Source organism: Bos indicus, chromosome 1 (genome assembly GCF_029378745.1).
Source record: "Bos indicus isolate NIAB-ARS_2022 breed Sahiwal x Tharparkar chromosome 1, NIAB-ARS_B.indTharparkar_mat_pri_1.0, whole genome shotgun sequence".
NCBI classification, from domain to species: Eukaryota; Metazoa; Chordata; class Mammalia; order Artiodactyla; family Bovidae; genus Bos; species Bos indicus.
Genome location: NC_091760.1, coordinates 56746425 through 56771507, shown reverse-complemented (window position 1 = coordinate 56771507; position 25083 = coordinate 56746425). Strand labels below are relative to the sequence as shown.

The following is a 25083-nucleotide window of genomic DNA, read 5'->3' as shown; positions in this document are numbered from 1 at the left end:
TGTCAAGAACCCTAGGAAATGATGTCTAGCATGGTACCTAGAAGCATGAAAAAGCAATGGTCCATCTACTAAGTGAAGTTGGAATGCCAGAATGTCCTGGAATATAGAGGAGCAAAGAATTAAAGGGCTTAGGGGTATGGACATATCAATCACGACATAATTCTATATTATGTGAGGCCTGAAAACTAACTAAAAAGGCAATACCATGTATCAAGGTGATGCTAATGAGGCATGGCCTCATTATTTGCCAGGACTATCGTAACGAGGAGCTTCGGTATCACCAATGCTCAGCAATGATGAAAGTACCACAAATGGAGTAGGAGAGTACCCTTCCCCACGAGAGAATCCCACATTCTCTTGTTGTTGTTGTTCAGTCACTAAGTCATATCCAGCTCTGTGACCACATGGATTGCAGCATGTCAGGCTCCTTTGTCCTCTACTGTGTTCCAAAGTTCGCTCAAATTCATGTCCATTGAGTTGCTGATGTTATCTCACCATCTCATCCTCTGCTGCCCCCTTTTCCTCTTCAATCTTTCCCAGCATAAGGGTCTTTTCTAATGATTTGGATTTCTGCATCAGATGGCCAAAGTATTGGAGCTTTGGCATCAGTCTTTCCAATGAATATTCAGGGTTGATTTTCTTGCTGTCTAAGGGACTCTCAAGACTCTCCTCCAGCACCACAGTCTGAAGGCATCTGTTCTTCGGCACTCGGCCTTCTTTATGGCCCAACCCTCACACGTGTACATGACTACTGGAAAAACCAAAGCTTTGACTATAAGACCTTTGTCGGGAAAGTGATGTCTCTGCTTTTTAATATGCTGTTTGGTTTGTTAGAACTTTCCAAGGAGCAAGCATCTTTTAATTTCACTACAGTCACCATCCACAGTGATTTGGGAGCCCAAGAAAATGAAAGCTGTCACTACTTCCACTTTTCCCCTTCTATTTTCCATAAAGTGATGGAACCGGATGTCATGATCTCAGTTTTTTGAATGTTGAGTTTCAAGCACCTCTTTCACTCTCCTCTTTCACCCTCATCATTGTGTGAGAATCCCACATGATAAAGGCCAAGTGTGCGAATGCCTAGCAAGCCAGGTGGATGAAGTTACCCTAATGAACAGCCAGGTAAGAGCAGCAGCCAAGGGGGCCTGCAGAGTGTTATGGTCTTACAGGACCACCAGTGGCAGCTTGTCCTGGGAACCTCTTAGAAATGCAGTTCCTCAGGTCTCTTCCCTGACCGGCTGAGTCAGAAACTGCAGGCGGGACCCAGGAATCTGAGTTTTAACTAACTCTCTGGGTGATTCTAATGCAAGCTGAAGTTTGAGAACCTCTGAGTTAACGGAACACAGGTAAATCAAGACCAACTTTGAACGCAGGGCTATGCCTGAAAACCCAGAAAGTCGGCATGTGCTATACGTTTTAGAAAAGGCTTTGTTTCTTCTTTAGCCAATACAACAATGGGAGAGTTTACAGAGAAGTTGCAGCTTAAGTCTCTATGCCCTGCACATTTCTACTTAGAAAATCCAAATTTTAGGGAATTAGCAACTGTGAGCTCTGAGCAATTGAACAGTTCTGCCCATCTGCTGCACTGAGCAAGGTAACATTCTTCTGCCCAGCAAAGCAGTTTTTGGTTTGCTTTGAGCTGAGAAATGCAGGTCAAAGGCAACAATCCCACACTGCACCTCTGGGCTTTACCATCAGTAAGTAGGAGGAGAAGTGTTTAGAAGCAGAGAGGCAGATTGTGGACAAAAAGGCTGGGATGTTCTTAATCATGATTCATGAACTAAAGACAACTTGGAAACTCAGGTGGCGCTGGTGGTAAAGAATCTGAATGCAAATGCAAGAGATGCGAGGTAGATCCCTGAGATGGGAAGATCCTCTGGAGGAGAAAATGGCACACCACTCCAGTATTCTTGCCTGGAAAATTCCACAGGCAGAGGAGCCTAGCCGGCCAGTCCATAGGGCCTCAAAAAGTCAAACATGACTGAGCATGTGCATGCACACACATACACAGACACACAATTAGACTAGAATTTCAAGGGCTAAAGTTTGAGATATGAATTAATTATTTTCTGGATGATTTTCCATCTAATTTCTCTAGAGCTTTTTTGCAGCAATTTCAGGTTGTAGAAGGGATTTTTTTTTTCCCCCACGTTTTACTTCTTGGTGAAAGCATAAATCTCAAGGCTTTTCCCAGAACCTCTGGGGAGAAGAAATTCAGAGGCAAAAATATCTGGTTGCAAGAGTTCATGATTCTGTTATCTAAACATGAACAATCATCATACCCAATTTTTTTGACTCCTAATTTGAATTCTTCTCCAAACTGACTATTTGTGTAGAGTATGTCTGCTCTTTTGTTTACTGGCTATTTCCTACCCATTCAATACCCAACTAAGATATAACATGTTCACCTTTGTTCTGACTTCATTCCAACACTGCTTTGACCTTCTGGGAAGTGTGAGGGTATGTAGTTATCTGTCTTGTGGCAATATGGCCATGATTTCAGAGAATGAAGGCTGAGAAAGAGCCATAGGCTATTTGGGAGTCTAACAATATAATGGCAGGACAGACAGGTGTGGAGGTGAAGACCAATGACAGTCAGGAAGATGGTAGCTCTAGTTTCTGATGACTCTATGTCATACGTGCAGTAAGAGATGGTCTATGTCAACACTGTACTAGCCAGGAGGCACCACCTTGCAGGTGCCAACTGTGTATGTCCCTTCCCAACTGAAGTTTCCAATAAATGAGCATGGTAAGTTTCTCTATTTATTTAGGTTTTCTTTGATGTCTTTCATCAGCATTTTATAATTTTCATCACTGAGACCCTATATAGATTTTGTTTAATTTATACCTAAGTATTTTATTTTCTTTGGCACAATGGCTCACGCTTTCCTCTACATTGATGAACATACACAGTGTATTTATAATATTGGTTTAATGATCTTTCTTTATCCTCTAGGTCAGAGGTTAGCTAACTATGGGTCAAAACCAGCCTGCAATATGACCCATGAGCTAAGAATGACTTTACATTTTTAAAGGATGGTAGAAAACAAAACAAGACAAAAAAAACACATCATCAGCAGTCAGGGAAATTATAAAACAGTGAGACAGCACTTCATACCTACTAGGATGGTTATAGTTAAAAAGAGCAGATAACAACAAGCATTGGTAAGAATGGGGAGAAACTGAAACCCTCAAACACCGTTGGTAGGAATGTAAAATGGTGCCGCAGCTTTGGCAAACAGTCTGGCAGCTCCTCAAAAGGTTCAGTCTGAGTTCCCACATGATCTAGCAATTCCACTCCTAGGTATATATGGAAGAAAAATAAATACATATGTTCACACAAAGGCTTGTACATGAATAATACATAATTCTTTCCAGAAAGTAGGAACAACCCAAATATTCCTCAACTGATGATTGGATAAATGTGGAATATCTATACAATGGAATATTATTCAGCAATAAAAAGAAATGAATAAATGCTGTAAGCATGGTTGAACCTTGAACACATTATGCCAAGTGAAAGAAGCCTACATATTATGTGATTCTATTTACATGTAATGTCCACAATAGGCCAATTCACAGAGATAGAAAGTAGACTGCTGTTGCCAGGGGCTGGGAAGGGGAAGGGGGACTGAGGCAAGGAGCAAATAGGAGTGGGCTTCTTTCTGGGGCAATGAAAATAGTCTAAAATTGGCTTTGGTGATGATTACAAAATTCTCTGAATAACTAAACAGCATTGACTTTTAGAATTTAAGAGGATGAAAATTATGGTATCTCCATAAAATGTTTCTTTTAAAGTGGTTCCTATTTTGAGAGCTAACAGATCAGTAAAGCATCCATCCCTAAAAAAATTCAGGAATTCCAAGTTAAAAAATGTAAGAACATATTAAAATTTATCATCTAGCACTAATACCATTTCAGTAAAGAAGGGACATTTTAACACCTAAAGACTAATCAGGAATGAAAACAGTTTTTAAATGGAATAAATTCAGTTTCATTTAAAAAGTATTAAGTAATTTCCACAAGCAATTACAATAATATGTAACTTGTCACGTTTTAAAAAATATTTACAATATTGCTTGAAGTATAAAAGTACTCCTGTTACTATTGTTAAAATCATTTTTAAAAAAGGACTTCAGTATAGAAATTTACTACTTCTATGAAAGACGTTCTTTAAATCTTGAATTTTATAGTCATGTAATTAGGTTACTAATCTTTATGTATATTTTAATCATACTTTATTTATCAATAATGAAAATGAAAAAGTTTAGTTGATAAAAACTTTATTCAAAACATATCAAGAACCACATAGTTCAAAACTGCAAAAATAAAAGACAATTTCTGGTAACTTAAAAATAAAGAGTATCTATAAACAACCACATTAACATCTACTATTTATAATACAATTTCAAAACCAAAGCTAATCTCTGTATTTCTATATCTTGATACATTTGAGCTAGAATCCTCCTCCTTACCTCACTATATTATTATGCAACCCCTTCAGTTTTAACAGTTAAAATATAACTTGGGTATTTTCTGTATACTATTAATCTCTTCCCATACTGAAAAATTGAGACAGTTCAAATGATTAGAAACTAATTTTCACTTAAAAAAAAGAACAGGTTAGTAAAACATTTCTTTTGAAAACTTCTCTGAATTGAGCTACACAAAAACACATTTCTACTTGAGGACTCTCCAGATTATTCACTATGCATTTATATATATACATAGTATAAGACATTTGAAAAAAGCTTTTCATCTTTTTTTTTTTTTTGGTCAAGATTCACACTACCCAGGTGCTGTGAAACAGCAGAATTAACCCCAGTTTATAAAGGGAAAACAAAGGCACCATAGTGAGATCTCACCAGGGCCAGAGTGAGACCACATTTACTTTCTGATTTATGTCCACAGCCAGATTCTCTTTCTGGACGACATTAATTTGTTCAATGATGGAAGTAAGTGATGTGGGATTTATTGTGGGAGAACTAGTTCTGGCTCTGTAGGTAAAAAGTTCACAGGGTGGACAAGGTAGAGAGGACAATTTCAGTGTGTAACAGGTTAATGAGAAGAAAGTTAAAACCGGAGTACAGACTCTATTCAGACAGAGATCACTTTTCAGACATATAAATAGCAAAACAAGGATAGGAAAAAATAATAGCTATAGAGTTTCTCATTTCTAAACCAAGGGGCTTTTACAAAATCACTTTAAAAGTAGGAGCTTTCTTGAAGACAACCCTTAAGCATCTTATTCTCCCCGCGCTCCATAAAACTCCTGTAAGGTGGAGACTACTAATTTTTTACTAGGGATGAAAGTGAGAAGTAATGAAGTTAAGAGGCTAAGAATGAATTCTCACATGGAGAATGAATAGGCTGGAGCAGATGTAATGTCTTAAAGCTTTGGTTTAAAAATAGAAACAGAAGGTAGAGGATAAACAGGAACTTTTCTGGATGGACAAGTGGAATAATCCAGGGATCCAGTAACACCACCACCTACTTAACATTTTTCTACAAAGAACTTGGAATTTCAAGTACATAGTGAAACCTAAGATGACAAATGTTCTTCCGGGTATTGAAATGCTCAGTTGAACGGAATATAGCAATAAGTTCTCATAAGACCACATGAAAAAACAGAGGCATTAATAAGCCACAGTGTGGATAAGTGCAAACTAAGGCATTTAGGACAAAATAATGCTGCCTGTAGCTAAAATATGATGGACATGGAGCCAGCAACATGACTTCTGAGAGGAATTTAATTTAGCCTGATCAATGAGTTAGGGTGGATTAAAGGGAAAAAAAAAAAAAAAAAGAAACAGAAAAGCTGGTCATTATTGGCAAGAATAATGAAAGCTAAAACAACGGTGTCCATGCATTTGGGAATCAATGGAACTCTCGTGTTTATAAACCCACTGTGAGTTATTAAAGGACATTACGAATGCTTGAAATACATTCCTAACCTCTGGAGGAGACACATAAGACATTTATTCATGGCTGTCAGACATATTTGTAGCAGGATAGGCCACAGTTCTAAGCCAGTGTGGCAAATCTGATGTTCTGGATTCCCAAGGGGTTTTCCCCTGCAGTCTCCTCCAATCAACTTTACAGTTCAATCCTGTACCACAATAATAAATACAACCGGTTCAGGCCATAATATCAGGGGTCCTGCTGGGCCACAGGGAATCTGATCATAAAATCTTTAAATAGTAATGCTGGGAAAAACCTCAAGAAGGGAACTGTTTAGTCTCCTACCTCTAGATGGAGTAAAACATTGAAACATCTCAGAAAGCAGGTTTTTGTTTGTTGAAGATTGTTTGGGATCACAGTCATAATCTAGTAATAATTTCAAGTCCATTAGGTCTATCTCCTTGGAGAAGGCAATGGCAACCCACTCCAGTACTGTTGCCTGGAAAATTCCATAGGTGGAGGAGCCTGGTAGGCTTCAGTCCATGGGGTTGCGAAGAGTTGGACATGACTGAGCGACTTCACTTTCACTTTTCACTTTCATGCATTGGAGAAGGAAATGGCAACCCACTCCAGTGTTCTTGCCTGGAGAATCCCAGGGATGGGGGAGCCTGGTGGGCTGCCGTCTACAGGGTCGCACAGAGTCAGACACGATTGAAGTGACTTAGCAGCAGCAGCAGCAGCAGCAGCAATCTATCTCCTTGGGTCTAAATGACCTGTGTGTGCGTATGTGTATGTGTGTTTGTGTGTGCGCGTGCACTCAGTAAATGATATGCTTCCTGTATAAACTGTATGCAAGTGGCAACTGTAAACAACACAGCTCTAGAATGGGAGTCCTTAGAGGACAGGGCCCGGCTGACCTATAATTCATGGAGGTGCTGCTGTTTTCCATAAATATTCACAACATCTGAAATGCAGGCATTTATCCTTACACCTCACTGCTAGAGGTGACAGATATTGCATATAACTAGAACTTTTTGATCACAACAAACTGTGGAAAATTCTTAAAGAGATGGGAATACCAGACCACCTGACCTGCCTCCTAAGAAATCTGTATGCAGGTCAAGAAGCAACAGTTAGAACTGGACATGGAACAACAGACTGGTTCCAAATTGGGAAAGCAGTATGTCAAGGCTGTATATTGTCACCCTGCTTATTGAACTTACATGCAGAATACATCATGCAAAATGCTGGGATGGATGAAGCACAAGCTGGAATCAAGACTGCCAGGAGAAATACCAATAACCTCAGATATGCAGAAAGAGAAGAAGAACAGAAAGCCTCTTGATGAAAGTGAAAGAGGAGAATTAAAAAGTTGGCTTAAAACTAAACATTCAGAAAAGTAAGATCATGACATCCAGTCTCACCACTTCATGGCAAATAGATGGGGAAACAATGGAAACAGTGACAGACTATTTTTTCAGGCTCCAAAATCACTGCATACGGTGACTGCAGCCATGAAATTAAAAGACACTTGCTCCTTGGAAGAAAAGTTATGACCAACCTAGATAGCATATTAAAAAGCAGAGACATTACTTTGCCAACAAAGGTCCATCTAGTCAAGGCTATGGTTTTTCCAGTAGTCATGTATGGATGTGAGAGTTGGACTATAAAGAAAGCTGAGCACCGAAGAATTGATGCTTTTGAATTGTGGCATTGGAGAGGACTCTTGGGAGTCCCTTGGACTGCAAGATCCAACCTGTCCATCCTAAAGGAAATCAGTCCTGACTATTCATTGGAAGGACTGATGCTGAAGCTGAAACTCCAATACTTTGGCCACCTGACGTGAAGAACTGACTCATTGGGAAAGACTGTGATGCTGGGAAAGACTGAAGGCGGGAGGAGACGACAGAGGATGAGACGGTTGGATGGCATTACTGACTCGATGGATATGAGTTTGAGTAAGCTGTGAGTTGGTTATGAACAGGGAAGCTTTGCGTGCTGTAGTCCATGGGGTTGCAAAGAGTTGGACGTGACTGAGTGACTGAACCGAACTTTTGGTGAGGGCGGTATGTAGGTATGTAATTTGATATACATCATGGCCTTATCCCCCAAACACTGGCTGGGATATTCTGGGGGAATGGACCAATGAAAGGAATTTATTCCCAATCTCTGGAATGGAGAATCCTTTTCTTTGTCAATGGTGGTTTCCCTTATCCTTGAAATATAGAAGGAACGTCTACATCATAGTCTCAATTGATAATGTTTGATAAAAAGATGTTTAGTGTCATCTGAATTGCTGACATTCTCTTTATTCTAGTCTACTTGTAGTTCCAAATTTCCACAATCAAACAAACATGACTAGACAATACTTTTCCTATTAAATGGAAATACATTAGAAATAAACTACTTTATATATTTTGGCAATTAAGGCAAAAAGGCATCTGAACCTACTTCTAACCTTTTTGCAGAAGTAATGCTAAAGTATTATAAAAAAACGCTAAAGCAAGGTAATAAAATGGGCTGGAAATAGATGTTTATAGATGTGAGGATTTTCTTGCATGTGTGAACTCCAAAATTTTTTTCAACTGTGAATTTAAGTGGGCTTCTCTCCCCTCTTTCTCTGATGCATACATGCATACACATACACACACACACACACACCCATCCTAAGCAGGAAAAGGCTGCCACTAAGGAGAAATGCCTGCAGGTGGTTGACTTTAGAGCGGTGAATATAGTGCATCCCAGTGTGAAAGTGTGGTAACAACGAATCCTTAAGAAACTCTGTTATGTTGAATGTAATTTAAATTATTTTGGCGATTGTTAAATGGTCTTACTGTACACCCTAGAAGCGTTTAGTTAACATCTGAAATTTCCTAGTTGGGAATACAGCCTCCAAAGGTTGTTAGTTAGCATTCGAAAAGCTTATTTCAGAGGCTACTACCACAAGAGTTCAGCACCAGAGACTTTGTTAATAGGTGATTATTTTCAGTGGTCAGATTAATGGTGTTAAAGGTATGTGGATTGGCAAAAATACTACAGGGCACTCCATCCTTTCACAAACAGGGCATACAGTGCTAGCAAGCCCACCAGCTCTAGGATTCCTAGAGTACTAACCTGCTCTGTGTCTAGAAGTTGAACAGAATCAGGCTGCCTGACATTGAAGCAGCTGTAGTATTACTGGATTCACTTCTAATTGCCCTTTTACACAAAATATTGATAGTCTCTCTAAAAGAATGGAGTGGGAACTTTTTCAAGCTTACATGACAGGTTGACTATTATAGGATGTCTGTTCTGGTGCCTGCTTGTTTATGTACATGAATAATGCAGACTCTGGCTTAAAACCTGATTTCCGTGTAATATACCACCTAGTAAGGTTGCGGGGAGGAGACCTACAGCCCTCATCTACTGGAAGCCACCAAAAGTGAAAGTGAAAGTCACTCAGTTGTGTCTGAGTCTTTGCGACCCCATGGACTATACAGTCCATGGAATTCTCCAGGCCAGAATACTGGAGTGGGTAGCCTTTCCCTCCTTCAGGGCACCTTCTCAACCCAGGGATCAAACCCAGGTCTCCCGCATTGCAGGCGGATTCTTTACCAACTGAGCTATCAGTCAGAAACCCACCAAATCATCTAATAATTGCAAGTGACCAAACTGATAAAGTCCAGCTTACAACAATTTTAATGGAAGGAACACAAATACCTTTCAAGGGCCATAAGATGAATCCAGGCATAGTCCACAGTTGAACAGGCTTACAAACAACAGTTTCTGCAAATTGCCCAAGGATGAAGGGTGTTGCCAGTTCAGCGCAGGAACAAGAGAAGCACAGAACTAAACCACAGGTAGAGGCCCTGACATTTCTACGTTCATTTCAACTGACCACCCCGCCCCCCACACACACATGTGCATGTTGCAGGGAAGCCAAGGACAGGTAAGAGTCTTCAAAGTTAACTAGCAGATTCTGACACTATTTCTTACGTGTGTGTTCTCAGTTGCTCAGTCATGTCTGACTCTTCGTGACTCCATGGACTGTAGCCCACCAAGCTCCTCTATCCTTGGCCTTCTTACATGTTCTAAAATTGAATAGAACATATAAGAAAGCCAAGGATAGAGGAACCCTCATAGAAGAGAAAACAAACCACTGCCTTTTAAGAATTAATCTAAATTCTTATCCCATTATGTCAGAGCAATCCTAAGTCATGCTGACACTAGTTCAGTGTGGTGTGCAAAGAATCTGGTGACCTGCTATTGCAGTGATGATGCATGCTCCTGGAGGTTAGGCTATCTACAAAATCAAGGCTGTGTGTTTAAGATGGAGCATGCACACTCCCCCTTGAAATGCAAAGCTGCAAGCATAAGTGGATAAGCACTCTGGGATTTATTTCTGGTTCAGTGTGTTTTAATAAACCAGTTATGAGAAGAGTATCTAGTATCAGCTGTGGCTTACATCCTTAAGCCTCACTCACGGACCTTGAAGAGTCTGACTTCCAAATTTAACTGTCCATCCTCAAGTGGTCTAGACTCCAAATTTAGAGATCAACAAGCTAATTTTGGATGGCATTTTTTGCTTGAGGGAGCTTGTTGATCAAACCCTTTTAAAGCTCCATTCTATTCCCCTCAGTATTTAGAGAGAACAGATGGAAGGCACCGGGATAAGCAATTATACAGCTTCTGTGACCCATGTAAGGGGCCAACAGCTATAAAATCTACCAGTTTGTTAAAGAAATATCATAGCTGACAGAGAAGCAAAGAGGATATTGAACTAGCTGGCTGTTGCAAGAGGTGTCTACACCCTGAGATTTCTTTTCTATAACTACACCAAGAATGTAAAAACTTGCAATAGTGGCTACTTGTTGGTAGGGAGGCAGAAATACAGGTCAAAGGGTTCTGAAGCTCAGTGCTTCCAATCTCTTTCCCTAGTGCCAATGAAGACATCTCAATTCCCCTTGAGGTCCAAGGTCTTCTTTTGTAACACTAATCCAACAATTTGCTCCCCACCAGGACCCAAGAAACCATCCCCCATTTTTAAAGCTCACTAAAGGAGTGACTGCACCTCAGTATCTTCCACTGTAACATCCAGTATGTATAAACCACTTCCTTATCAAGGAGAGCTCTGTCTAGAGTCAACTTTCTACTGGAAGACATTGCAAGGATCCCTATACCTTCAGTTACATTAACTCACTGATGGGATTTCAAGTAATAAAGTTAGGTACCTTCTTTCTGGGCCAGCTTGCTAGCAAGGGCAGTGAACTTATTTTGAGGTAGTGCAGTGATACAGCAATGATGGTCCCTGGTATTTACCCTTTGATTTCATTTAACTATCATCTTTTGGGGCTTCCCAGGTGGCTCAGTGGTAAAGAATCTGCCTGCCAGTGCAAGAGATGCAGGTTCCATCTCTGGGTCAGGAAGATCCCCTGGAGAAGGAAATGGCAACCCACTCCAGTATTTTTGCCTGGGAAATCCCAAGGACAGAGTAGTCTGGCAGGCTAGTCCATGAGGTCACAAAGAGTCGACATGACTTAGCAAGTAAATAGCAATGACAACTATAATCTTTTACAGAACTGCCGGTCATCCATGTAAAGGAGGGTGGCATTGTATTACTACTGTAGAACAACTTGGATAATTTTTCTGATAAAGCAAGACAACTGAAAAAAGGAAATAAATACACAAGCAAGAAATAGAGTCAGAGGAATGTGAATCATAACTTATCTTTGGTATCCCAGTAGAAATCTATGTTGATATTCTCCTATCCCTTGAAGTTTAGGTTGGAAATGTGTACTATTTTATTTCAGTGCTTATGTCACTCTTTCCTAATATATGACAAGTCTGCAGTGTTTTCATATCTGTGACAGACCCATAAGCTTCCAGAACACATAGTAAAGCAATGCTTGTCTAAGATGTGAGGACGGGACACTGACACTTGCACGTGTACCTATGCTCCCCACTCTGCTCACCCCATTATAATTGCTACCTTCAAAGCTCAGTGAGGAAAAGTTGGCAAAGGGAAGTGAGAAAATTCCAGACAGACACTGGCAGGCACCAAGATGTTGTAGAAAACACTAGTAAGCCAGTCACTGTAATATCTGCTATTAGCATCTCTTTACACTTATTATTGACCAGGTAAAGATGGGGAGGAAGGATCAAGGACCACATGTGGGTTTAGCACACAGGCCATATTAATGCGGCTTTTTTGTTTTTTTTTTTTTAGGTTTTCAAATTTTTGACCTGGCTTTTAAAAGCAAGGATTATTTCATGGTGCTTTTTCCATCAGGCTTTTTTTTTTTTTTCCCCCTGAGGTAGATAAAACATGGACAATAAGAAGTCTGAAGAATGCAGAGGGTAGCTGAAGCCTGTGTGGACAGGATTAGTTTGAAAGAAATTTCAGCAGTGAAAGCTGAGCCTGTCATATATAATACCACAGAAAAGAGGGAAAAGGCTCAAGGCTGTCCACCATTTAGAAAGGGCTTTTAGATTTTAACAGGTGGGAAATGGGCTAATCTGGACTGCAAAGAACAGAACTGTGGGAACAATGACCGAGTAAGAGAAGAACCTTGGTAAGCACACAGTTCATCAAGACTAGGTTGATGATAGCAAGAAATATACATCCCTCAGGACCTTGGTGATCCTGAGATCATAAGAAGGAACACACAGTACAATATCACAAGAGTATAAAGCAACCAACAGACCTGAAGGTTTAAACTGCCTTTTGTTATGTTTTTGGGATAAACAATAAAGTATGCCTCTTAGCCTCTTGTTTGTAAGCAGGTATTGTTAACTGTACTAAACAAGTCAGGAAAGCCCAAATTCCACGACATAATTAGTGAGATGGATTCTGAGCTCTTTTTTCTGCCTGTTTGAATTACAAATGAACAGGCTGGTCTGCCTGAGACCCAGTGAGGTTAATATTCCCAGCTGGGGCCTTTCTTTCTGGAGAATCACTGCTGTCATCCCAGGCAGATGCTCTACTTTTAAATGAACATGTCATTGTAGGCCAAGTGTTAGTAGTTAAACGCCATCATCACAGAAACACACAAAGCTAGAGTCAAGTTCACAAACACAGCTGGTGGCTAAGAAACTCTTAATGAAAGAAAGAAATTCGCTCTTGGAGCCAAGTCATTCATCACAACTTCCGATACACTTAGACTGGGATTGCTTTATATGAAAGAGAATAAAATCATAACTATTGGCCTCAGTTTCTCTCTCCCCAATCTAAGAATAAACATTTGTTAAAACAGCACTGGAGAAAGAGGACCTTCACACATAATGTTCCCGGGGATTGATGTAGACTCCCTCCAGGTCGCTATATGGATGGTGTCTGCCAGGGCTCCCGTCTTGGTAGCGCATCTGATCATACAAGGGGTACATCTGCTGAGTCCCGTCCTCCCCCACTGGATTCTCATCTTCACAGTCGAATCTCCTGCTATTCAGTCCATTCTAAAAATTCAAACATTGCTTACATTAGTTGAGCAGCTGTTTGCATTTTTTCTAGCTCTTGGGTGAAAACAGGCAAGCACAGAATTCATTACACACAAGCTATTTATTGAATGGCAAGGTGTCAACAGCTTATCATTTTCTAGTCACTTGTTGCTTATAATACCTAAGAGTGATGGCATCTCCTAAACAGAAAACTGTGACTAATGGGGACTGTGGTCAGTTTCAGGCTTCGAAATTTGGAACTGGTATCAGTTAAGGTAAACTGGAGAAAAACAAGGTTGTGAACTGCAGGAGTCTCTCAGCAAGGCTCAAGCTTGGAATCCATGCATGAGATAATACAGAGATTTAAATTAAATAACCAAAACCAAACCAAAAGAAGCCTCAGGATTCAGAAATGGGGAATCAGGGGAGAGATACAGTGAAATGCATAGGTAATATCTGAGTGTATGCCCAACATGGCTGAGAATAAGAAATGCTTTCAAAAAACAGCCTCTTGTCTTGACCTTTCTTCCTTGCTTGACTCTGGGTCACAGCTGATACCATAAAATGAACTTCCCTGGTGCTCTGTGTTGTCGCTGGTACTGATCCTCTGTCAGGTTATTGGTTTCATATAACTTATTACTTCTAAGAGGAATAAACCAGCTCAAGGACTTTACAAAATCACACTACAGGTGCTCAGATAGCAGAGGGGAAGAAAATGAAGTTGCATGGAAATAAAATGATCTTTTAATAAACATGGTGGTCACTGGCTCCACCTGGGCTGACCCCGTTAGAGGATCATGTTACTCACAGGGTGCTGGACATTTCCAGTCTCTCTTTCTTTGAACTGAGTCTGCAGAGGCAAGTGTTCAGTCTGGAGGGAGAAGACAGAAAAAGACATGCACTTTAAAGCACAAAGCACATGATAAAACAGATCAACCAAGACCACTAAGACTCCTATTTTAAAGAACCAACCGTGTCTTGTTAAATGTCTGCCAATGAAGCAAACTGTTTCACGTGAGGATGGGAAAAGCAACGGCATTTCCTGAGTGTTGTCTCTCTCTCAGCTCCAGCCCTCTTGTAGAGGAAGAAAATGCACAGAACATCTCCTACAGAAGCTCTCATGCAAACTGGTTTGCATCTTACTCAAGGGAGCACTCAGCACAGAAGGGCTCTTGCCTCTTCCTAGTGGAAGAGGCTGATATTTTGAATCGGCTAAAAGGGGTTTGGGGTGGTAATGAAAGGTTATTCTGTTTTTATTTATAGATGTATATATGGTCTGCTTCTCTTCCTCTCGCTACTCCTTGTCTCCCAACCCCAAACAGCTCATAAAAGGGATTCATCATTTCTAAACCTCAGCCTGAGAGAATGTTTCTCAGCTTCCCCTTGGCTTATAAACACATACTTACCTTTCAGCCCCAAGTTCAAATATCATCTCTTTCAGGAAGCAGAGCACAAAACCCTCAGGCAGAGAGAGTCACTTTCCTTTCTGTATTTTCACAGCATGTGTAATTTTCACATCTATTTGCTTTCTCCTTCACTGGACTGAGGGTGCTGGCTGGAGTATTTACAGACATTACCTCATTTAATTTTTATAATAATTCTGTAAAACCCAGGTCTTTATTTTACAGATGACTAAAACGGAGGCTCAGAGTGGTTAAGTAAGGTGTCTCTGGTCACACAGCTTGTAAGTGGTGGATGCTTTGTCTGATTCCTAAACCTATATTCTTATAAGCCCTGCTTGCGCCTAGAAAAGAGACGTTCAAGAACTGTAATACAAGAATGCCTGAAAATCCCAGCATGTGGGCACATCTATCAGCATGTTCTTCATTTCACTGTCTTTGCTTAGGCTGTCTTTTTAGTCTGGAATGTCTGCCACTTAGCCTCTGGCACTTGAAATACTACCAATCTTGGCCAGACTAAAGTCAATTTTTTTTTTTCCTAAAAGGTTTTTCTGCAGTACCCATCAAAGTTAATTTATTTACTCCTACTTTTCCTGTTGTTCTTATTCTTATTTATACCTCTATTATAGCAGACATCATGATCTGTTTTTTAGTTCCTAATGTTTTTATCTTTCAATCCTAGCGAGCCTTTCCTGGCCATCCTCCTCCAAACCCACACCCTAGCCTGTGGGTCTTTCATAATAATAAGTCAATCACTAACTAATAACTTCACTGAAATATGAACTATCAATTCTTGATATCCTCTGTCATATGCCACGTTATCCAAAGCATAAGATATCTGTGACAAATTTGTTCCCCCGTCACATTCTGCATGATTCTGGGGTGCTTTTGGCATGATCAGTTGATACCGACAGTACACAATGGTAAAAATTCAAGGCAAGGCCTGTTCCATGGACCAATCACATGGGGCCTTGTGCTCAGAAGGGTCCCACTTTGGGGTTCAATGTTCTGTGGTTGCCACCTTAGATTGCTTAATGATTTTATTATGAATTTGTGGTTTGTAAATGGCCAAAAGGACAACAGAGCATGCTTCAGGGACCTATAACTTCAGCCCAAGGGTGTCCTGCCTCCTTCTGCTTGTCTATGATTTCTTGGCTGCCACCCCCAGACCCTCCCAGTTTCCCCTCTCTTCCCCTGTCCCGTGACTGCTGCTGCCCTCTGCCCTGGCCAGGGGCCTGAGTGCTGGTACAGGGAAGTCTGGGGTCAGGAGTGCATGCCCTCCACACCACAGAGCATCTGGCGGCTGGCAGGAGAATATGAGGACACGTTTCATTGAGGCCAAACCTCTTACGTCCATATAGGAACCCAGTCTCCATACTGAAAATCTTATTTTTTAAACAAAGGGCCCTGCATTTTGCTTTGCACTGAGACTACAAATTACATAGTTGATCCTGGTCCAAGAAAAATAGACTCAGAAAAAAAAAAAAAAAAAAAAAAAACACCTAAAATTAAAATTAGCATTTTCTTTTGTTTCCTGGCTATTTTAGATAAGCCATGGCTTTATGGGTGGCTCAGACAGTAAATAATCTGCCTACAATGCAGGAGACCTGGGTTTGATCCCTGGGTCAGGAAGATCCCCTGAAGGAAATGGTAACCCACTCCAGTATTCTCGCCTGGAGAATTCCATGGACAGAGAAGCCTGGCGGGCTACAGTCCATGGGGTCGCAAAGAGTCAGACACGACTAAATGACTAACACATACACACATGGCTTTATGAGCAAGAACAGCATAGCTACCCTTTTCTCACGGCCTGAGCTTTAAAATCAGCAAGTACACTTGAAAATATTGGACAAGAAAAGAGAGTTCCTAGGACAGAGCAGGAAGAAATGGTGCCTGGACACCACGAGCAGTCTTCACTTTCACTGACTGGACAATCAGCAAATGTTAAGTTCTTATTCTCTATCTAATATTGTAATTCTCTATCAATAAATCATTATACCTCACATGAGTCCATCAATTTTGTAATACAACAGTTGGTCAAATTCTTTATATAGACAGAAGTCCCACACGTCCTAGGGATGGCCCTGCATTAGGGACCAAGACTATGGATGCCTGCCTCTGCCATGTATTGGCATCTAGCTTCTGACCAGATACCTTAGGAACTTAATTTTATAGTGGCTGATAAATGCACTCTCTTTCTGCTAGTCCATAACTACTCCAAATGTTACATATCTGACTTTCTAAAAAATTTAATCACAAGAATATATAGAAAAGTGTCTTACATGATACCTCACATGTGACTGGTGCTTTGCATATGTAAACTGAATTAACCTATGGTATTTTAATTGGTGGATATATGGTATATATTATTATTCTTGTGTGTTTTTCCCAGAAAGCCTTGAGAGAGTCTGAATCTCTAAAACATATTTAGACTTCCCTACTTTACATGTACTATCTTGTAACAATTTCTACTGAGCTGCAACCCATACTTACTTTCCTGATTCACTAAAGTCATGTAGATTTTCATTCCTGTCTTCCAAGGTACTAACAAACTAGTTTTTCAAATTGTATTATCATAATGAATATTTTTACTTTCTCTGACTCAAAAATAAATCTCCACATGTTACTATGTGTTATATTTTATTCTTTCTGTTTAGATAAGACTTTAAAACCCCATAAACAGAGCTTTAAGAGTTACTAAAGTTTATTTTCAGTGATAAACAGAATCAAGATTTCAAGCTGCTATTGTCAACAAGTCTACAATCACACTGGACACTGCTTGCTCTGGCAGTAGAAAAACTACAAACTAGAGTTCCAGTTGAAACCATTATTCCCCTACTGAATTAGAATCCTTTTGGTCTTCTCTCATATCATAATTTCATCCTCAAAATGCTCTTATACTTCCTTCCATGTCTTCCTTTTGCTCACATTCTTTTACTCTAATTTATAAACCTTAAACATTATTTTTTAAACACATTCTCTTACCTTCCCAAATGTTTCTCTAACATGTTCCCTCCAATTTCTAGCCCCAACTGACATCCATCCGCCTCTTCTACAATTTTCTTAAGCCTAGAGAAAATTACTGCAGATCACTCCCACATCTACAAGAACTTCCCTATCGTTCTCTTATTTTTCAACTCTCTCACGCATATTTGCCATGGATTCCTACCTCTTGGCATGACAATATGTTCAAGCATCTGCCATCTTCAGAGATAAATGAAAAGATAGTATCTATTAAAACTTCAACATCTTAAATTCTAAAAGGGCATATACCTCTTGAAACTTCAGCTTAACAAGATAACTAAAACTCATTACCTGCTGAAGGACCATCCATCCTCTCTCAGTTCCTAAGATTATAAGGGAATATAAACTAAGCCATGATCAGTGTGTTCTCTTGGCATAACTCTATGAACTTTGTCCTGCTTCATTCCGTATTCCAAGGCCAAATTTGCCTGTTACTCCAAGTGTTTCTTGACTTCCTACTTTTGCATTACAGTCCCCTATAATTAAAAGGATATCTTTTTCGGGTGTTAGTTCTAAAAGGTCTTGTAGGTCTTCACAGAACCGTTCAACTTCAGCTTCTTCAGCATTATTGGTCAGGGCATAGACTTGGATTACTGTGATATTAAATGGTTTGCTTTGGAAACGAGCAGACATCATTCTGTCATTTTTGAGACTGCATCCAAGTACTGCATTTCAGACTCTTTTGCTGACTATGAGGGCAGACAAAGATGGAGAAGCTCTATACAGTCAGCAAAAACAAGACTGGGAGCTGACTGTGGCTCAGATCATGAACTCCTTATTGCCAAATTCAGACTTAAATTGAAGAAAGGAGGGAAAACCACTAGACCATTCAGGTATGACCTAAATCAAATCCCTTACGATTATACAGTGAAGTGGGAAATAGATTAAAGGGACTAGATCTGATAGACAGAGTGCCCGATGAACTATGGCCGGAGGATCATGACATTGTACAGGAGACAGGGAGCAAGACAATCCCCAGGAAAAAGAAATGCAAAAAAGCAAAATGGCTGAGGAGGCCTTACAGATAGCTGTGTAAAGAAGGGAAGTGAAAAACAAAGGAGAAAAGGAAAGATACACCCATTTGAATACAGAGTTCCAAAGAACAGCAAGGAGAGATAAGAAAGCCTTCCTCAATGATCAGTGCAAAGAAATAGAGGAAAACAATAGAATGGGAAAGAATAGAGATCTCTTCAAGAAAATTAGAGATAACAAGTGAACATGTCACGCAAAGATGGACTCAATAAAGGACAGAAATAGTATGGACCTAACAGAAGCAGAAGATATTAAGAAGAGGTGGCAAGAATACACAGAAGAACTGTACAAAAAAGATCTTCACAACCCAGATAATCACGGTGGTGTGATCACTCTCCTACAGCCAGACATCCTGGAATGTGAAGTCAAGTGGGCCTTCGGAAGCATCACTATGAACCAAGCTAGTAGAGGTGATGAATTCCAGCGGAGCTATTCCAAATCCTGAAAGATGATGCTGTGAAAGTGCTGCACTCAATATGCCAGCACATTTGGAAAACTCAGCAGTGGCCACAGGACTGGAAAAGGTCAGTTTTCATTCTAATCTCAAAGAAAGGCAATGCCAAAGAATGTTCAACTGCCGCACAATTGTACTCATCTCACATGCTAGTAAAGTAATGATCAAAATTCTCCAAGCCAGACTTCAATAATATGTGAACCGTGACCTTCCAGATGTTCAAGCTGGATTAGAGGAACCAGAGATCAAACTGCCAACATCCGCTGGATCATTGAAAAAGCAAAAGAGTTCCAGAAAAACATCTATTTTTGCTTTATTGACTATGCCCAGCCTTTTACTGTGTGGATCACAACAAAGTGTGGAAAATTCTGAAAGAGATGGGAATTCCAGGCCACCTGACTTGCCTCCTGAGAAATCTATAGGCAGGTCAGGAAGCAACAGTTAGAACTGGACATGAAACAACAGACCGGTTCCAAATAGGAAAAGGAGTACGTCAAGGCTGTATATTGTCACCCTGCTTATTTAACCTATATGCAGAGTACATCATGAGAAATGCTGGGCTGCTGAAGCACAAGCTGGAATCAAGATTGCCAGGAGAAATAATAATAATCTCAGATATGCATATGACATTACCCTTATGGCAGAAAGCAAAGAACTAAAGAGCCTCTTGATGAAAGTGAAAGAGGAGAGTGAAAAAGTTGGCTAAAAGCTCAGCATTCAGAAAACTAAGAACATGGCAACTGCTCCCATCACTTCATGGCAAATAGATGGAAAAACAGTGTAATTAGTGGCAGACTTTATTTTTTTGGGCTCTAAAATCACTGCAGATGGTGACTGCAACCATGAAATTAAAAGACGCTTACTCCTTGGAAGGAAACTTATAACCTAGACAGCATATTAAAAAGCAGAGGCATTATTTGGCCAACAAAGGTCCGTCTAGTTCAGGCTATGGTTTTTCCAGTGGTCATGTATAGATGTGAGAGTTGGACTATAAAGAAAGCTGAGTGCCAAAGAATTGATGCTTTTGAACTGTTTTGTTGGAGAAGACTCTTGAGAGTCCCTTGGACTGCAAGGAGATCCAACCAGTCCATCCTAAAGGAGATCAGTTCTGAGTGTTCATTTGAAGGACTGATGTTGAAGCTGAAACTCCAATACTTGGCCACATGATATGAAGAACTGACTCACTGGAAAAGACCCTGATGCTGGGAAAGATTGAAGGCTGGAGGAGAAGGGGACCGTTGGATAGCATCACTGACTCAATGGACATGAGTATGGGTAAACTCCAGGAGTTGGTGACGGACAGAGAAGCCTGGCATGATGCAGTCCATGGGGTTGAAAAGTGTCGGACACTACTGAGCCACTGAACTGAACTGATAAACTAAGCACTCTACAACTTCATACCTGGTATGTAATACCTAGTACCTCCTCCATTGCTTCCTTCCCAATTCAAGCACCTGCTAAGCTTCCACATCACTTCTTTGGGTAACGTTATACCACCACCTATAGTACACCAGACATAACAAAATATTTTCATATTTACTATTTTTATAAAACCAGAGAATCTCAGAGTAAAGATTACGTGAAGAATGCATGAATAATGAACTTACCGCCTGAAATGTCTTGAAAGACACAAAATCCTTCTTTCCACAGCCCTAATGGGATCACTAGTAAATTCCACCAAACATTTAAAGAATTAATACTACTCATAAATTCTTTATGCAAATGAGAGAAAAGAGAACATTTTGTAACTACTTTTATGAAATTAGCATCATTCTAATAACAAAACCAGGAAAAGGTATTACAAAGAAAAAAAGAAAAGTTTTTATTCCTTTCATCCCAAAATCTTAAATGAAAACAGTCCTCTACATTTTAATACTAAACAAATCGTGGCATATTCACAAAATGAGGAGTACTACTCAGCAATGAAAGGACATTTATTTATGCAACATAAATCTCAAAAATATTATGCTGAAGTAGTTAGACACACAAAAGCATGCTGTCTTCCTTCCTCTGTGAAATTCTTTATAAAATATGTAACTATTATTCTGTGATAGAAATCACAGTAGGTGTGGTGCATGGTATGTGTAAGAAGTCTTTCAGGTGATAGAAATGTTCTTGATTGAGATAGTATACATGAATGTATACATTTGGCAAAGCTTATCAAACTGTACACTTAAAATGGGTCAAGTATTATGCCAATTATATCTCAATAAAGTTGGTTTAAAAAAAAAAAAACAAACTATGCCTTTCCATTTTATCATCGTCGTTCAGTTTTGCAGGAGTATGCACACGGAGGGAATCAGAATGGGAATTCACTGACAGTCTGGAATCTGGTGTGATACAAAAACATAGTAACTTCTCAATAAATACTTCATACCAGATCATCCTTGATGCAGGAGTTTCTCGACTATAATATTCAATTGCTTACTTGTGTTCTAGTGACTGAGTTCCTAATCCACAGATACAATTTTACCACACTAAAGGAATAATACATGAGGAAATGGTTATCATACATAATTCACTAAGTATGGATTCCTCAAGGCACGAAGGATATTACTTTGCTATCAAGTACCTCTTTAAACCATGACTAAAACGGTGAACCAGAAGTCAATTTCCCTTTCACTTTTATTAATAGTTGTGAGAGTGGCTGGCTATGTTGTATGAGCAACTATAAAGATTGTGTTCCAATCAAGCAAAATTTACTACGACATTAATTGGGCACTTGTTTAATGAGATATATAATTATTACTGTTCTCTGCAATAATTACCCAAGCTATTCACATGAATGTCTCTTATTAGTATAGCAGACCCTTGGCATTTACAGATTTAACACTGCTGGTTTTAACCATTCATGAGTGAATTTTACAAGGTTATGACAGGTTGTAATTTCTAACTTTGTTGAGAAACAGATTTGAATACAGACTGAGATTTGTGTTATGGAATAGTTATTTAGCTAGTTAATGAGCTCAGCAACTGCTAAGCTGTGTCTTTGTTATTCTCAACTCATTTACGAATTCTATAAAAGACAGGGGTACTTAAGAAAGTAGGGTTTCTCAAAAGCCTGTGGACATTTCCTCAGTGATGTCAAAGGGGTGCTATATTAATCAACCTTTTCCTTTTAAATTGAGAAATTGTTTTCACTAATTTTTAGTTAATTCTTAGGTATCTAGTATCTAGAATCAATTATGATTGATGCACTATACATTATACAGATTGAATGCATAAAGACTTTCTGGATCTTATGCCCTAAGACTTGATATTTTATTTGCTTATAACTCCTCTTTGCTCCTCCTATAACTCTCCTCTTTGGGAGAGTAAGGCTCATTTCATTTGGCGTGCTGCGATTCATGGGGTCGCAAAGAGTCGGACACGACTGAGCGACTGATCTGATCTGATCTGAAGGCTCATTTCTATGTTCTGTCCATGAACTCCATTGTATAAATCCTTCCCTGTTAACACTCTAAGAAGGTGACTGGGAGGTTTCCCCCAAATCTTATATGGTGCTCAACAGAGTAGATGCTCAACAAACACTTGCTGATGTATTATCCATACACAGGATCTGTTCTGACTCTCACTCTCAGTCAGCAGTCCCTAAAAAAGTCTTGGGTGCTAGAATATGTTGAGAAACCTGTGCCTGGACTAGAAGCCTTGGGTCTAAAGTCCCGACTACAAAAATAGGGCACAGTTAGGTCTGAACTGGTTCAAAAAAAGAGTGTGAACACCATGAAAATAGATTCTAGATCCTTAGGACTCAGAAATTTTATAAAGACAGACTGGAGAAGAGAGTCTAAGGTAAATGGAAGATAAAAAGGCTCTGCACAGTAAGAAGAACAAGTGTAACTTGTAAGGACCGACAAGGTATTTCCCCTACTCCTCGCCCCTTAAGGCAAGTATTGTACAATAAGTTTTGAATGTCCTTATATTCTTATACGTACATCTCCTAAAGGTGAATTTTATCACTGTTCCTATAATGGAGATGAGGAAGCTGAGGCTCAGAGAGTTAAATCAATGTTCCCAAGTTCAAAGAGCTAAGATTCAAATTCAGTCTGTCTTAAACCATCACACAAAGCTGCCTACCTTCCTCTTATGAGTATATCCAGTCTCTTCCTAATTTTACTGTAGAAGAGGCCCCAAAAGGAAGAATACAATGGGCATTTGAAAGGGGAGAGGGAAAACTGAGGGGAAGGACTGGTAATGTTCAGTACTCGAGAGTTTTGCCACCTGCTGAGTCACCTTCGTCTGAAATGGTCAAATACAAACTACGGCTTAAGTTACTTTACTTCCTGCTCGGGCTTCAGCCTCGATTGAGGAAAAAGAAAGGCAGGGCTTTTCCTGAGCAAGCTAGGACTCTCAGAGTCCTAAAGTTTCATCTGCCCCAGCCCAGGGCTGAACACATAATGGTCATTTGCTGTGGGATAATACTTTATAAAATTAACTTAAGGGCATTTTCCCTCCTGATTTATGGTTTATACCCTTCAGTGATATGGTTAGTGCCTTAAAATGAAATGTCTAGGCCCTTAATTTATAATGTTAAAGATTGTAATGAGGCAATTACAAGCAGAAATGCCTACAGAACATCCTCATGGCAAACTTTTCAAATGCAGACTTAAATCATGAGGCTTTTTATAAGAGAGAATATTAGATGTCTTATCCCACAAGGTAGCTTTGTGTTTTTCTTAAGTCCCCACAGAATTATAACAGCCTAGCAGTTGTTGAAAACATTGTCTTATCCAAAAGGAAGACAATGTTCCTTCTTATCATTGGTAAACAAATGCATTACTTTTACTGAGTATACATTCTAGATTTTAATTTTTCAAAGTAAAATCTGATATGACACATTTTAATGAAATTTCTTGCCTTGACTGTGGTCTTACTTAATAATCCTTACCTTAAACTACACAAGAGTGATACTTCACCTAAATTGTAATATGTATGCAAAGCCAAATACCTAATTAAGGCAGAGAGATGATAAAGATGATAGAAAATTATTTGCAGGCAAAAAAGACATTCACATACAATACTAAGATTTCCTCCCCCATCATTAATGCCACTCATTGAAGGATACAAACCAAATGATTATGCATTCATATGTGCTAATTTCCACAACTAATAAATACCTGCACATTTTAACACCAGAATGCTATGCTGTGCTTGTCACAGTGGGCATCTTTGCTCTTAACCCTTTGCCTTAATGCTGTACCAATTATTCAGGCATACCACTTTATCTCCAAATTTGCCCACAGGGTAAACCTTCAATCCAGAGCTACTGATATACATTCATCTATGCACCTAAACGCCCTCAAAGAAGGGGTTAACTACCTCCTCTGTATCAGGCACAGTACTGTACTCCAAGTTACTATGTACAGAAATATTATCTTGACAAACCAAATTCTAATTCCTCTCGAGAAACTACTAATATGGGCCTTCCCAAGTCTTACATTTAATTCATCATTCCTGAACTCATGGTACTGGAAAAAAGATACTCTAATAAGAACTTTTCTGTGGTTAATGTTATGCTATTCTTAGCTTAAAAAGATTTAAAAAAGTAAAAAGAGCCTCCTAAAAATCTTTAACACCAAATATATTTTAGATTGTGAAACAAAACATAATATATTAAATGTAGAGTACCACTACTCTTATATTCCTTCCTGAAGAAAGGTGAGAATAATATATAGGAATCATTTCCCTTACCAATAACCTACAATTCTATTGAGAGTGTAATAAAAAGGAAGAAAATGAAATATAAATAAGTCTTTATCTGTTCACTAAATGATTACTCTCCTATGAACAATCTAAAGGATCCTGGAATATATTTAGTTAATAATTACATGTATTTTTCCTTTGGGGTCTTACATTTGA

At 39.4% G+C, this 25083-nt stretch overlaps 1 protein-coding gene across 3 annotated transcripts in view; it reads right to left on the bottom strand.

The window, feature by feature from the left end:
• Nucleotides 1-25083, bottom strand: part of NECTIN3 (nectin cell adhesion molecule 3) — a 196160-nt gene that overhangs the window by 46660 nt on the left and 124417 nt on the right. Inside the window, exons 8-10 of one of the 3 annotated variants that reach the window (XM_070787560.1) lie at nt 14123-14185; nt 13151-13332; nt 2918-3300 (exon numbers count right to left, since the gene is read on the bottom strand). The exons of 1 other annotated variant lie outside the window; for it this stretch is intronic. In XM_070787560.1, coding sequence (XP_070643661.1) covers nt 13153-13332; nt 14123-14185 — 243 coding nt within the window. In that variant the 3' untranslated portion in view covers nt 2918-3300; nt 13151-13152. Of the gene's footprint in view, nt 1-2917; nt 3301-4266; nt 13333-14122; nt 14186-25083 lie in introns of those variants that run through there. One more of the 3 variants, XM_070787552.1, reaches the window with a different exon arrangement.